The 14693-nt window shown below is 40.6% G+C and overlaps 1 protein-coding gene across 2 annotated transcripts; it reads left to right on the top strand.

The window, feature by feature from the left end:
• Window positions 1-6: 6 nt before the first annotated feature.
• On the top strand, window positions 7-14458 carry LIPA (lipase A, lysosomal acid type). Of its 2 annotated transcripts, none has more exons than XM_042018923.1 (9): window positions 7-264; window positions 1712-1832; window positions 4754-4952; window positions 5241-5350; window positions 5962-6098; window positions 7511-7657; window positions 7964-8035; window positions 9067-9138; window positions 14176-14458. In XM_042018923.1, the coding sequence occupies exons 1-9, from the start codon at window positions 160-162 to the stop codon at window positions 14197-14199; spliced, it is 987 nt and encodes a 328-aa protein (XP_041874857.1). In that variant the 5' UTR covers window positions 7-159; the 3' UTR covers window positions 14200-14458. The 2 variants fall into 2 exon arrangements, with proteins under 2 accessions (XP_041874857.1, XP_041874856.1); XM_042018922.1 differs by lacking the exon at window positions 14176-14458 and adding an exon at window positions 9894-11833.
• Window positions 14459-14693: the final 235 nt, after the last annotated feature.

Raw genomic sequence — 14693 nt, 5'->3', positions numbered from 1 at the left:
CTGCGGGGCACGCCCGGCCCGGCCCGGCCCGGCCACGCCGCTGCCCCCTCCCCTGTCACGGAGGGGCGGCACAAAAGCCTCGACCGGGCCGGCTCGCAGCCGCCGCAGCGCCGGGTTCTGCTTCGCCGCGGTGTCCCGGCTCCTTCTTGCAGGACCAGGATGCGGGGCCTGGTGGTCGCTGCTCTCCTGCTGCAGAGCATCGCCGGCTCGGGCGCATTCGCCGCAGGGAGGAGGAATGTGGACCCCGAGACGAACATGAACATCGTGAGTGGCGCGGCCGCGGGGAAGAGTGCCCGAGCTTTGTCTGCGGTGTGGCCGCGGGCCGGACCGGGGCGAGGAGCGGGGTGGGGGGAGGCCGTGAGAGCCCCGGCGGCTTCAGCCACCTGCCAGCGGGCAGCCCGCTGCTGCAGCCGCTCACACCCGAGGCTTACACGTCCTCTTTCTCTACTCCTCTTTCCAGGTCCTTCTTGGTCCGCTGTTGCCTACAGCTGATCTTTCTCTCACATTTTTTCTGACCCGCACCTGTGGATTTTTGCTAGCGGTTTTTTGCGGCAGTCTGTCGGAACCGCTAGAAAAGCGGGTCTTTGTGAAGCTCCTAGCACCATGCTCCTGTGTTCTTACCCACGGCTGCTTTTCTTCCCATTTGGGATTTACTCTCTTAACTTTATTCTCCTTCTGCTGCAGTAGCTAACTCCTGAAATATTTCCTGTTGGTAACTGGTATTAGTTGCTCTTTCCTCACCCTATCTAAACTGTGCCAGTTTTTCACACGTGTGAGAAGATGCTTCAAGATAGAAATGCTTAAGGTGTATAAGAATAGAAGTGCTTGGATCATGTAAATACAGTTTCAAGGACTAAATAGTAATTTACTCTAAGGCTAATAGCATTGGAGTAGTCCTCAGCCTTAAAATAATTTTGGAATGTTAATGTCACTGTGAATAATTAAACGAAATAGCATGCTTAATTAAATTCTCCTCCTCTTCCTTGCCCAGCAGTCTAAGAGAAGAACTCTGATCATGTCTTGCATTTCTTTAGATTTTCTCAAGGCATGGTTGGGGTTATAAAATCAATGACATAGCAAGTTCACTGCCCTAGTGGAGTTTCATCAAAATAAAATAACATAAAGCCCAAGCCATAAGAGATGGAAGATTAAACCTAATAATGAAATCATAGCATTAAACAGGTGAAGGGATCTTTATTATTATTTTCCTGTTTGCTTTGACAGCTAAGTCACTTAAAAACTCTGCACTGGGCATAAGGTTTGAGGAGAAAGGTAAGAAATGGCACATCCTTCTCTCCTTCCATATCCTGCAGTGGTGCCAGTGACTTTATTCTGTCCTCACTTGCTCATTACTTGTTTTCTTGAGAGCAGACAGTTTCAATTTTTGTCTGCCTGATCTGCGTCTTGGTGTTTTGCCCTCTTACCATAATCTCCTTTCCAACACTTCATCTTCTTTCTCTCTGTAAGCACCATGTGGCTGGGACAGTGCAGGGAGTCCTTGTAGATTCCTAGGATTCAATCTGGCTAGTACCTGAGTCTGTACTGGGATGTCTTATTAAGAAAATCTGCCTGATAGACAGATGGTACATTACTACCACACCCTTTAATTCCACATTCCAGCCTTTAGAAGAAACTCAGGGTACTTTGCCTATGTTCCTGGACTGAGGAGCCTGACAGTCTGGTTCCAAGTTGGTTTCTTTTCTCTCCTCAGAGTGAAATTATTACCTTCAGAGGATACCCTAGTGAGGAATATGAAGTAACAACAGAGGATGGGTATATACTTTCCATTAACAGAATACCTTATGGAAGAAAAGGCCGTGAAGGAAGCAAAGGTAAGATTTATGTCTGTTTGGAAAAAGAAAGAATGAAAATGAGAAAAGCTCTCTTTGGTTTATAAAACTTTTGTTCCTGTAATAATCCAGAAAAAGATTAAAGACTACTGTGGTTTAGACCATGGAGGAGACGCAGGGGGTGTGCAGGTGAGGCAGTGGGGGAGAGAGAGAATAGGGAGAATGTAAGCTCAAACTTAAAAGGGTTGAATGCTAGGTGCTTTAAAAATGAGACAGATTGATGTGGAAGAGGGGACACACGTACCTTTTGACTGGCTATCCTTGTACAGTGAATATGGAATTAACAGTGTATGTGCAGTGGCTGAATTTGTTATTAGTCTTGCCACCATCCCGAGTTCCTACAGACATTCATATAACAGCAGCCCATTTGCATAGAGATTACATATTCTAAGGACTGCCTCAGAAAACTTTGGACTGAAAAAATCCTAGCATTACAGGTAAAAACATGAAGCTCACAGAAGAAATTTATCATTGTGCTATAGCCTTGGGTGTGAACGAGACCTGTGGAAAAACCCTCTCCCCTGTCAAAGGCCAAGCAACAGCCTTCCTGAGCTTATCTGTGGATTTTGTATGAGTTAGGATGTTTGCACTGTCTGTTGTCTTTACAAGGAGCATGTAAAGATCAGTGCATGGAGAGCCCCGTCAAAACTGGCAGGTGTCTTTGTATTTGATTTCAGAGAAACCCTCAGTAAAAAGGCTGCCCTTGTACCTGCTGATTTTGTTGAATCCTTCATTGATGACATAAGTACACAGAAGTTTCCTGACGTCTGGGAATTCTGCACATACCCCTTACCACACCCTCGACCCCAAGTTCATGTTTTTCAGAGTGCTTTAATTTTAAAAAACAAGGATTACTGACCACATTTGTGGAAGTATGAGCTCCCGGGAGAATGAAGATTTCAAAGTTCATGTTGATCTTCAGTTTTTATAGACTTGGTATCTTTTCTCGGAAAGATACCAATGGTGTGTTACTGCTGACTTAGCGTATATATGCTGTATTTTCTTTTGCAATACCTGCATAATGTGAATAGTATTCCTTGGAATTATGTATCACATGATGTTTTGGAACAAAACACACAGTTCTTCAGAAAAAAAAAAAAAGATTTTTGGTTTTACTACTAAAAACCCCCTTAAAACCACTGCATAGCATGGGTAAGAAGGGTGTGGAAGTAAGTCTGTCTTCACCTTCTTGGGTTTGTAGTGAAGAGAACAAAATGCTCTATGCAGAAAGGGTAATTTAAGGACCTAGCTTTTTTATTCCCCCTCTGGGGTTTTTGGGATCACAGGTGATAGAAAGTCATTATTATTATCTAAGTCAGTTTGTCATATGATTGTGCAATTCACGTGGAGGTCTGGTGACTACTTGGTAAAGTGAAAAAGGAACTGGCAGAAATTGGAGGTTAACATGAGAACAGAATTAAAGAATTAAGGCAGTTTAACAGTTTTCCCCTTCCAGTGTTACGAAACGGGAGCTTCAGGAGATCCTGTTCCTCAAAAATTCAGAAGTTGGTTAATCTGAGTTTAGTAAAAGGGAAGAAGATATCAGTGGTAAGTGGAACATTACTGAAAATAAATTCAGTGTTAGGCTTGAAAATCCTGCTTATAAGACAATAAATTATCGGTGCAACAGAGTAAACAGTTATGTTGAACTGAGCTGGGCACTGCTGGCTACTTGCTCTGCTTGCCTGGACAGTATGCCATGTGGATTTTTAAACAAAATGGGAAAAGCAGGCACTCAAAAGGTTCCTTACTACAAGTATAAAGATTTCCAGAGAAGGGGAATATTGTTAATTTGGAATTTGAAACTTGCAGCAAACATTTATGGACATGAGCTGTGATGGACGATATGGGTGACTGAAAGTTGTAATTTATCTGTTTCTGCTGAAAGATCCAAGTCTAAGTTATCAATGGAGGAAGTGCTGTGTGAGTCTGTATCGTAGCAGACTGATGTGTCACTGGAGGAGGTAAATTCCTGAGTAATCTCTGGCATTGAGCTCGTTATCATGTTACCGGTTTTCAGTTATTAGAGCAGAAGTAAAACCCAAAACACCTGTGCTACTGTGAGAACCAGAGACAGTTCTTTGTAGTTTCTGAAGGCCTTGATTCCCCTAAGGGATTAGATGTTAATTTTTTTCTCTGTGTAGAAGCAGGAACCTTCCATTTTTAAATCTGTATTCCACATAAAGGTGCAATTTCCCTTTTTGGGATGGGGAAGTCAAGAGAGTCTTCCTAAGTTCTATCTGAGTCTTAACTGTGGTTCTTATAACTACTTAAATTAAAGGGAGAAAGTCCTTTGAAACACAGATTCCTTTGTTGGCTGCTGTATTGCTCTTGAAGTTCTGCCAGAGGTTTGGTGATGGAAAGGAGTTGCACAGAGATAACATCAGTACCATTTGCAGAGCTTTCCACAGCTCAGCACAGTAGTTTGACATTGCTTTGACTGGAAAACAAAGACCTCAGTAGCACATATGAGGGAATGCCTTCCCCAGGTTTGAGGGCAGGGCAAGGTTCATAAGTATTAAAACTGCCACCAAGTTTGGGCCACTTTTCTGAGTCTTTGTGAGCTTGGAACAGTTGAAAGGACTACCTGTGCTTTTCTTGTAGCTGCTGCTTTTCTTGTGTTCATCTGTTACATGCTTTTAGTGTGTTTTGAGCTTCAAGTTATGAAACTAAGAAGTTTCTAGTTTAAAATTCTTAATGATAAAAAGTAGCTTTTTGTGAAAAAGCATGTGATTTCATGGCACTATGACCATTATACAAATTGCTAGTCTTAGTAGATTAAGTCAAGTAGATTAAATACTCAAGTGCAAATCTAAAACAGACTTTCAATAGCTCATTTGAATTATTCTTAGGTGTGCAATGCGAAATGAACAGGAATCTATCATAAGTGCTTTCTTTTTCAGGTCCAAGGCCTGTTGTGTTTCTGCAGCATGGTTTGCTTGCAGATGCCAGCAACTGGATCACAAACTTGGATTACAACAGCCTTGGCTTTATGCTGGCAGATGCTGGCTATGATGTGTGGCTGGGAAACAGCAGAGGGAACACCTGGTCCAGGAAACACATACACTTCACAGTGAAGGAGGAAGAATTCTGGGTTTTCAGGTATCCTGATTTTTCTATCCACAGTCACATTGTGGACTGGCAGGATATTTTTTCTAGTCACATGTGTTGTCACACATGTATGGACAGTAGAGGGGAGTTTTGAGGTCAGTATAGTGTGCTGAAACTCATAGGTGGTCAGTAGAAAAGTGAAAACTCAATCATCAGTGTTCTGTTTCATGCAAAGGAAGCTTTTCTTTATGTCCACACAACTGATCTGTGCAGGAAAGCTCTGTGCAGCTGTTCCTTGCTGATTACTTACACAACTGACTTTCTGTCTTTGCTTTGTAGCTTTGATGAAATGGCTAAGTATGACATTCCAGCCTCAGTGGACTTTATTTTGAAGAAAACTGGCCAGGAACAAGTATTTTACATTGGCCATTCACAGGGCACCACAATGGGTATGTGGAGAGATGCATTTGTTAGAATATGTTGTGTTTGAAGTGGTATCAAGTTTCACATATGTGGATTAGTGATTGAAAACTAGGGCTCTTGAAAATTCCTGCTTCTGGTTTTTAGTAGCTTTCTGGAATATTCATCAGCATTAAAATGAAAAGACAATCTTTCTGTGTTTATTTAAAAGTGGAAAGCTGTTGGAATGATAAATTGAAGTCACAGGTAGCTGGCAGTACAGCTTCTATTAAAAAAAATCGATGAATTATACATAATAAAATTAGATTAATCAGACACAGAGATTAAAGATTCCTATTTTTAGGATGCTTTGCTGCATGTAAGGCCTTCTAGTAAAAAGAGGTAGGCAAGCTGGGTTAGTAAGCATTAAATTGCTATTTGGAAGAAGACAAGTCTTCTGAATTACTGTGTTTAGTTCAGGCTTTGTAGTAGCTAGGTTAATTTACATTATCTAACCTAATTATAGATACTGCAGCTGAACTATTAATCTAAAAGTACATTTTCACACTCTCTCTCGGATTTTTGTAGAATGACTGCCAGGTAAAATTCTTATCCAACTTGTGTCGGTGAGGTTTGTTAATTATTCTTATATTATTTACAGCTTTTGTTGCTTTTTCAACTTTGCCACAGCTGGCTAAGAAAATCAAAATGTTCTTTGCCTTGGCACCAGTAGCTACAGTCAAGTTTGCCACTAGCCCTCTGGTAAAATTGGGGTTGTTTCCTGACCTGCTACTCAAGGTTTGTATTTGAGTGTAAATGTTTCAAGCCAAATGAGGTATGCCCCTTTCTATCTGAAAATAGCATAGCAGAAAATGTTAATAGCTGTGGATTAGAGAGTAACATATGACAAGGATTCTGAGTCAGTTTTACCATAATGATGCCGTTGAAGTCAGCAGTGTCTTCTCTGGCTTTATTACTGTCTAGTGAGACAATTTGCATCAGTTTAAAGTAGTATTTTACAATTACAACTTAATAGATGGAATGAAATTGGCTTTCCATTTATATGTTTCTGGAATTTAAACTGGAGAAATCATATTATTAACTAGTCACTGTGTCTTAGAGTCATATAATATCTTTATACAGAATACGTATCTTCTGAATTGTCATGAACTTTAACAGATTTGTTTCACAATCAGCCATTTAGTATTGGAAGAGGATCCTTCTGAGGGTGATTAAGAGCAATAGCTTTTTTTATATGCTGTGAATCATCTACTGTAGGAGTTTACCTCTTCCCCATTAACATCAAGGGGAATGAGGCAGACTGCAGTAAGTGCCTGAAGTCAGACATTGTGAACACCCTGCTGTGTGTCTATTTTTAACCATCAATTTTCGTTCCACCACCCATGGAGATTCCCACACAGAGTTGTTTGTTCTGTGACATAAACCCTCTTCTGATCTAGCTTGTACTGATTTAAAGTCTGTCTGTAGTACTAGGTCCTTGCTCTAAAGGCAGTTAACATAAAAGCAACATTAATAATTCCTGGCACAGTGAACTTCGTCTAATAAGACTAGCAGCTGATCAGTGCCCTGTGCCGATGTTCATGTTGTGCTGAGGAACTTGATTCTCATGGTGACTTGCAAAAAAACTGGAGTGCAGGGACAACCTGGCAGTGACAAACCCATGGGTCAGTCATATATTTAAAGAACTGTGTCACTTTTAAGGAAGTTTTCAGTGGGACTTTTTTTTAAATCCTTGAACATTTTAAAAATACTCATCAAGAGGAAGTGGTCACCACATCTCATGCATCTTGTTTTTCTCTCATAGTTTGAAGAGAGGAAGCTGCAAGTACAAAACCATTTAACATTAGCAGGCAGGGCTTAACATACTTTAGCCTTAAACAATCTGATGACAAGAAGCTGTACAGTGTACCTGTAAATTGACTTCAAAATTTATTTGAATTTGAGGTTAGGTTTGAAATTCTTGCAAGATTTTCCCAGTTCCCAGATACATTTTGTGGGGTTAATGGACTGCACCATTTGTAGCAGAAGTAACTATGACAACACTGATAAGGAGATCAATGATTTTCATATGACATACCTGTCACCAGTGCAAATGGAAATAATTACCTCAAGAGAGTTGTTTTATAAAAACTGAAAATAGGTCATTCTGTGCAATTACATCTTTGCCCTATGTGTTTGTTATTTTGTAGGACATGTTGGGAAAGAAACAATTCCTCCCTCAGAATTCCTTGCTGAAGTGGCTTGCTACCCATGTTTGCACCCACAGAATACTCGATGACCTTTGTGGCAACCTATTCTTTCTTCTATGCGGTTTTAATGAGAGAAACTTGAATATGGTGTGTTCTAGTGACTTTCTTTAATAGCTAAGTTATTGTGAACTCTAACACAGTATTGACTGAATATATAAAAATGCTTAAGGGATACCATTATTAGGTTTAAAATTCAGCTTGAGTGTTCTGTTGTTCATTGCAATTAATCCCCGAAAAGTTTTAACTTCTTATCTGCATGTATGGCTCCAGTTAACTTTTGTTTATGATAGTTTTAAGAGGATTAGAATAGTTTGTTAATTGTTCAGGAAGCAACAATGGGTAGAACTGATGCACTATGATGAGGAGTAAACCATGTTAATGATCTTGTTGCAGAGCCGAGTGGATGTGTATTCAACACACTGCCCTGCGGGAACATCTGTACAAAACATGATCCACTGGAGCCAGGTAAGGTTTCCAGAATCTAAAGTGCCCATGACTCTGGTTTGTTGGTAGAATATTGATGTGTCTGGTATTTAAATGAAATAAAATGCCAAAATATATGTGCAGCCTAGCCCAAGAGAAATTTGGAACAGCCAAATGTCAGAATGGCAGCTGTTTACTGCAGCTGCTGCCATGATAAGGAACTAATCTGGTTCACCCCTCTTCCCTATTTCTTTGAAAATTTGCCAGTTGTAAGTACCTCAACCAACAAAAAATACAGCAGAATTACTTACCTTGGAGAGATGCTGTAGTGAGTATTTGTTTCCCTTTCAGCAAACCCTGTTTTGATTACAAGTTTTAGCCAGTGAAAAGCAGCAGATTTTCTGTTCTATTCGGTTTGGCTTCATTTTATATTTTATTAGTATATTTTGATGCTCATCTCAATGCACAGTTTCATGCCTTTGATGCTGTTGTGCCTGAAGCTTGGTCAAAAGGCTGACAAATTAGACATTTGCCATGGAATCAGTGGTCAGTGCTAATTGTGATCTCATAGCTGGATTTGGGCACGTAATCAGAAGCAATGTGTTCTGCTGTACACAACTGTTCAAGTGTTGGCTCAGGAAGAAACTTGTAAAGATTTTTTTTTCCAGATCCCTATTATATAAATTTCTGTTTCTGAAAAATAGAATCATGCAGAGTAGACTTGCTAAGAAAGCTCCCTGCTTTATTCATGCACATTTAGACATCAAGGTAAATATTTCAGAAGTAAACATGGAACTGCCACATCCTGGCTTTGGATACACTAAGCTGTTTTCCTTAATCTTTTCTACCATTGCTATGAGAGAATGTGAAATCTTAAGGGACGAAGTCTAATGGTATTTAATGTTAATGTTTTCCATTCCTGTGACACTGGGCAAAGCAGTGACAGTTGTCCTTGTTAATGTTTGGCATTCCACTGTTTTTTCTGTAGGTTGCCTTGCCAGTTCTCCAGATGATGATGCTTTTTAATTCTTGTGGTAGTAGTGTTCTTTGAATGTGTATTTTTTTATTTCTAGGCTGTGAGGACTGGGGAACTCAAAGCTTATGACTGGGGAAGCAAGACTGCAAATATGGCTCACTACAACCAGGTAGACACCTTTAACATACATAATTCTAGAGTGTCACAGAAAATAGTCCTTGGGCACTTCTCTGGGTGCTGTATTTATGCTGCATGCTAAAGAGCATGCATTAGTGTTATACAATAACCAGACAGGAGATCTGCTTTTTCCAAAACAACAAAAAGAAACCAGATGGGACTGTAGAGCTCAGAGGTAGTCCTAACTCAGTGTGGGACTCATGTTTGGATATGAAGCTGTGGTGGCACACTCTTTCTTGAGGGGAAGTCCTGCCAGCCTAGATCATGAGATCCCCCTGCACTTCTCATCATAAGGCACAGGCTGTCAGTTCATGCTTATTGTTTATATTTAGTCTGTTTAGTCTCATGCATTTTTGTTTCTAAATTGCTGTGTATAATGCCAAAAATATTTTGCCCCTTCTCTCTTAGTGACTGAAAAATATTGCAGTATCATACTTTCAGAGTAGCAGTCACTTTTGGCTTTAGATTAGAGTTGAAATATCTTGAATTGGGTGCATTCTCTGAGATTCTGCTACCCTGCTGTCTTTGTAAACTCCTCAAACCACATACTGCTTCACATGCTATAGTGTTGCAGGACTCTTGCAGTTATATTTTTGGTTGAGGCAGGACTTCATCTCTAGCTGCCCAAGAGGGAAAATGAGAATCTGACACATTCCTGCAGTTGCTAGTATGTTACACTGCAGTGTAGTATCGTACTGAAGATTTTTTTTTTTCTAATGGTTTTGTTTTCACTTTCCCTTTCCTCAGTCTACTCCCCCTTTCTACAAAATAAAAGAGATGACTGTACCAACTGCAGTGTGGACTGGTGGACAGGACTGGCTGGCAGACCCGAAGGATGTTGCTATGCTGCTCACTCAAATCACCAATCTGGTTTACCACAAAAACATTCCGGAGTGGGAACATTTGGATTTTATCTGGGGCCTTGATGCGCCTTACCGCATGTATAATGAAATAATCAACATGATTAGGAAGTTATCTCTAAACTGACATAGTAGTTCAGGGTATTAGTTCACCAGGAATTTGTCATTTTTTGGAAAATACACTTTTCTGGCAATAATGCTACATTGCTTAGGATGATGCATTTTTAAAATGCCAGCAATGACTACTATCAATTGGATAATATGAATTGGATTCATATTTGGTTTTTTTTTTCTCAGTATTATTTCTCTCTCCTCACAGTATTTTGCTGATTTTGCACAAAGTGACATGGTACTCAAAACACAGCAGTAGGACTTAGCACAAAAGGAGTATGTCAATTTAGGAGCATGTAAATTTAGTGACCTGTCTGAAAGACACATTAGACAAGTTAGTCCATTCAGCACCTCAGGTGCCTGACACTTAAAACAATAAGTATTTCACTTTGCACAAAACACAGCCATTTCTCAGTATGTGGCCATTTCTAAGTACCTTTGAGAAGTACTTCTTGTACTGCAGTGACCTATTTGGTGCTGGCACTTTACAAAGCACTTAGTGATTTTTTTGTTGTGTTGTTATTTTAGCCATCACATAAAAGATCAGATTACTTTCCTTTTCAATATTGCCCAGAAGAACTGTGGTGAAGCCAAAGATACCACTGTCAGTTAAAATCTCTGATTTTGGGACTGATTCATTGCTGCATTTTCTTGCTTTGATGGTGTCCCTGAAGCCTTTTTCAAGTGTTTCACATACCAGCTGTGGACAGAGGTCGCAATTTGCCCTGGCAGGTTCCTGGAACAAGAGCAATGGTTCAAACAAAACCACTTTCAGTTAACTTTGTCAATAGGTTGTGGCTTTCAGTGAAAGTGATGTAACATGTATTTTGCACTGACCACTAACTAGAAAGCAAGCTCCCCCAGTCTATTGCTGGTGAGAGCCAAAGCATTAATTCAACAGCTTGAGTGACTTAATTTCTGTGGACTTTTCCCTTTAATCATCTGCTGCATTGATGATCTGTTTACTTCTTAACTGCTTATAGGGCATTCCCCACTACTGTGTGGAACTGAATAACAACCTGGAGAAGCCTGACAGTATTAACAGCAGTTCCATTTGTCTCAGCTTCTACTTCAAACTGAGGCTAAGACCCCATTTAATGGGGAAGAGGATTCACATCTGTCTCAGGGGCCTGACTTTGGAGCTCTTTCCTTTGACTGTGCAGAGGACTTCATCTCCTCCGAGATACATAAAAGTTCTGTGCCAAATGAACAATCTCCAGAGTCAGTTGCCTCAGTCCAGATGATAATTTCTGTGCCATAGTTGGATTCAACCCAGATTTATTCAGTAATCCCAACAGGATAAAGAGCCTTTCTACATGTCATAGGAAATAAGGCATTTTAAATTGAGGCAAACTTATTTTGTAAAAAAAATAAAAAAGAAATAAAAAAAATTTGCAGAAATATACCCAAGTTTTAAATTAAGGCTTGTTTCTTTGGTTTTTTTTTTGATTCCTAATTCAGACTCAGGGAATTCTCAGGTGTTGTTTAGGGACAGAGTGGTTCAGTGGTTCATGATATTTTGGTTGTGATTCCTACCTGCACCTTTAAGTGTGCTTTACATTTGCATCAGCCAGATTTGCTTTACCTATGCTGAAAGGAAGCTTCTGTAGGAATCCAAGGTGGCTAACAGTTGTGAGGGTATGTGGTATGGCAAGAGCCATATGCATCATGTTTATTAAGCTCGAGCTATTTCAATAAACGTAAGACCTGCCTGGAGTTTGAAGTGGTGTGGTGTTTCACTTCTGTTTCATGAATGCATGGGAATCATTGGGACAGAATCCAGAAAGCAAAGTCTGTTTTTCACAACTATTCATCCTTAGAACAAGTACAGGAAAAAAGTAAAATAGCTAAGTAAACTTCCATTTTACTTTTTCCCTGAAAGAAGCTATTCCCAAGCCTAAAAGGCCATTCTTATTCTAGTGGATTTCTCTGAGACTTTTAAGTAAGGTACTAATTGTAAATAATTACTCACAAGATGGAGTCATTTTCTAAGCCTCCAGGTGAGGCTTCTTTTGAACCACTGACATGGTGGGAAGCTGCTTGTATCATATTCTTAAACCTTGGGTAATTGGATTTCTTAACAGACTGTCTGGTAATCTCATAAATAGCACTTAATCACACAGTAAGGCAGGGAGCTAATCTTTGCCACAGTACACATGAACCTGCTTTTGACCTTTGCCACCTTCAATAAAAAATGTGCTAAGGCTATACCTTTCTGGACTTTCTGAATACTGTAGTTGTGCAGTCAAGGCAGTAGAGTGTATTAAATCCTATATGTTGCCACCTTTGTCAGCTGCACACCCTGTGTGCCTGGAAATAAAGCCAGAATACTGGAAGCTTTATACAAAAGCTATTACAGAGGTTCTCTGCTTCGCTGGAGTAGGGATGGTTATGGAAATTGAGCTGCTTTAGTTCTCCCTGACTCACTAAAGTTGCAGGCCCTATGTGACAGAAACTTGGAGAGCTGTCAGTGGAAAGAATTGTGCAAAATAAGACAGTCTGAACATAGAGATGAGTGAGAAGCTTGGTCTACTAAGAATCAGCTGTGATGAATTAAGAATTCAGTGATGAACAGTACATTTTTCTAAGCAGATCTTAAATGCTGAGTGCCTGTTCTATGGATGTCTGTGTGTTACAGGTATGTATGTACATGCTGTTGAAGGTTGGCTGAACATTAGCTTTGGACATACCTCCGTATAAAGGTGCACTAGCTTAACAGAGGGCATGGGACACCTTCTGCTGGCTTGGTCTCAGCCAGCAGAAGGTGTCATGTAGTGACTCTGCTAGAAAGCACAGAAGAATGTAGTCCCTGTTCAGCTGATGGATTGTCAGACTCGCAGAGCTGTGTGCAGCTGAAAAGTGCACAGTTCAGGGCCTTGACTTAAGAGATTTACAACAATCAGACAGATGAGGGATAACATGGATAAAAAGACTTGGTTTTGTCCTCATGTGCTTGAAACGTGACAAGGATTTTTTAGTAGTCACCTGCAATTATATTTAGTGTTCATTTCCTGCAGAAGGCCTAAGGGTGGTAGTGTGTGTATGTTAGTGTAGTGTACTGAATAATGCACTAGCTCCATGCAGAGCATTTTTACACTAGTTAGTGATTCCATGGCCAGTGATAACACTGATAAAACTTTATACATCAACTCAAGCAGTATAGAAGTGCCTCAGCATAGGAAGAGGTGGTAAAACAGAGCTCCTACTCTACTTGGGCCCTGCAAGAGAAACAGTTTTGTCAGCTTGGGAATAAAATTTTTCTATCAATTATTTACGGTGAATGTGCCATACCAAAAAAACCCCAAAACAACCAACAACCCAAAGTCCCCCAAAACAAACAAAAAAATCCTCAAAAGAAATAGAAGTGCCTTAATACCATGAGAAGTTACAAGTGGATTTACTCTGTAAAATGTGAGAGAGAAACTTTGGTGGCGGGATAGTTTTTTGGATATCTAGTAAAATGGCTCTTGGTGGAAGATTTTCTGGTAATTAAAGCATTTGTAATGTCTTCTCCCTTTGTTGTCTTATAACTCATGCTGCAGCATTGCCTGTCAGGAGCTTGCCTTCCTTCCCCAGCAGCCTATTTTTATAAAACTTTGCATGACCAAAATCATTGAAATCAACAGTGAAATAAAAAATTATGAAGGTTGGCTGGACAGTAGCCACACCTGTAACATGATTGGCTAAGTCTTATTTTCTGAGCAGAAGTGTCTGCATTGCATTCTCAGCCCTCCAGAAGCTATGTCTGTAGTTGCAGAGAATGCAAATCAATTTCTCATTCCTGAGTTACGACTTCGGAATGAAAGAATTTTAGGATCTTTTCCTGAAGGTTATTATTTTGAAAACAGATCCTGTTAAAGTAAAACTTGGGAATTAGCAATTTACTTCACTGGCAGTTTTCCATCATCAGCCATTGTTCTGAACTAATTCAAGTGACCTTTGGTTATGCTTTTTGCTGGCTTGGAGAGGTTTTCAGTGAAGCTTGGTTGGGGAGGTGGAGATTAAAAATTTGATTTAAAAATGTGTAAGTTATGTTAAGAAAAGTATTTTGTGTTTAGGTTAAAGTTTTTAATCAAAACTGAAGAGGAATACATGCTCTTCATCCTGAAATTCTCAGCATCCCTGTGGGCTCAGGGTTCAAGCTGCTTACCTGGCATGCGAGGAGGAGAGTTTCATCTCGCTTATTTGTATCCAGATCCTGCACTTGAATATACAGAATAACTAAACAGAAGGATTTAACGGAAGGTTAGAATCGTAGAATCATTTAGGGTTGGAGAAGACCTCTAAGATCGAGTCTAGGCTCCCTCTTTCCCTCCAAACACCTATTAAGCTTGTGACAGACCCGTGCCTACCGACTTTCTGTGCTGCTGCGAATCTGTGTGTAGTTCGTCGTCGCTGAAGCTTCGAGCCGAGGAGCGTGTCCGGTGCCGTGTGGGCGCTGGGCGGCGCTGCCGCTCGCGGGGAGGCCGCAAGGGGCCGCGGGAGCGCGGCGGAGCTGCGGGCGGAGCTACGGGCGGAGCTCGGGCGGGGCTGTGGGCGGGGTTAAGGAAAAGATCCCAACCCCTCATTAAAAAAG

This window comes from Corvus kubaryi, unplaced genomic scaffold (assembly GCF_017639235.1).
Source record: "Corvus kubaryi isolate FWS band 111438036 unplaced genomic scaffold, C.kubaryi_AGA036_p1.0 138, whole genome shotgun sequence".
Lineage (NCBI taxonomy): Eukaryota > Metazoa > Chordata > Aves > Passeriformes > Corvidae > Corvus > Corvus kubaryi.
The sequence above is the reverse complement of the archived record's forward strand: the minus strand, read 5'-3'. Positions and strand labels throughout refer to the sequence as shown.

What these genes read in the sequence shown, in the direction of transcription:
- LIPA (XM_042018922.1), top strand. Translation starts at nt 160, where the DNA reads ATGCGGGGCCTGGTGGTCGCTGCTCTCCTGCTGCAGAGCATCGCCGGC. An exon ending in TTCCTGACCTGCTACTCAAG is followed by an intron (nt 6,099 to 7,510) that starts GTTTGTATTTGA and finishes GTTATTTTGTAG; the next exon opens with GACATGTTGGGAAAGAAACA. An exon ending in ATGAGAGAAACTTGAATATG is followed by an intron (nt 7,658 to 7,963) that starts GTGTGTTCTAGT and finishes ATCTTGTTGCAG; the next exon opens with AGCCGAGTGGATGTGTATTC.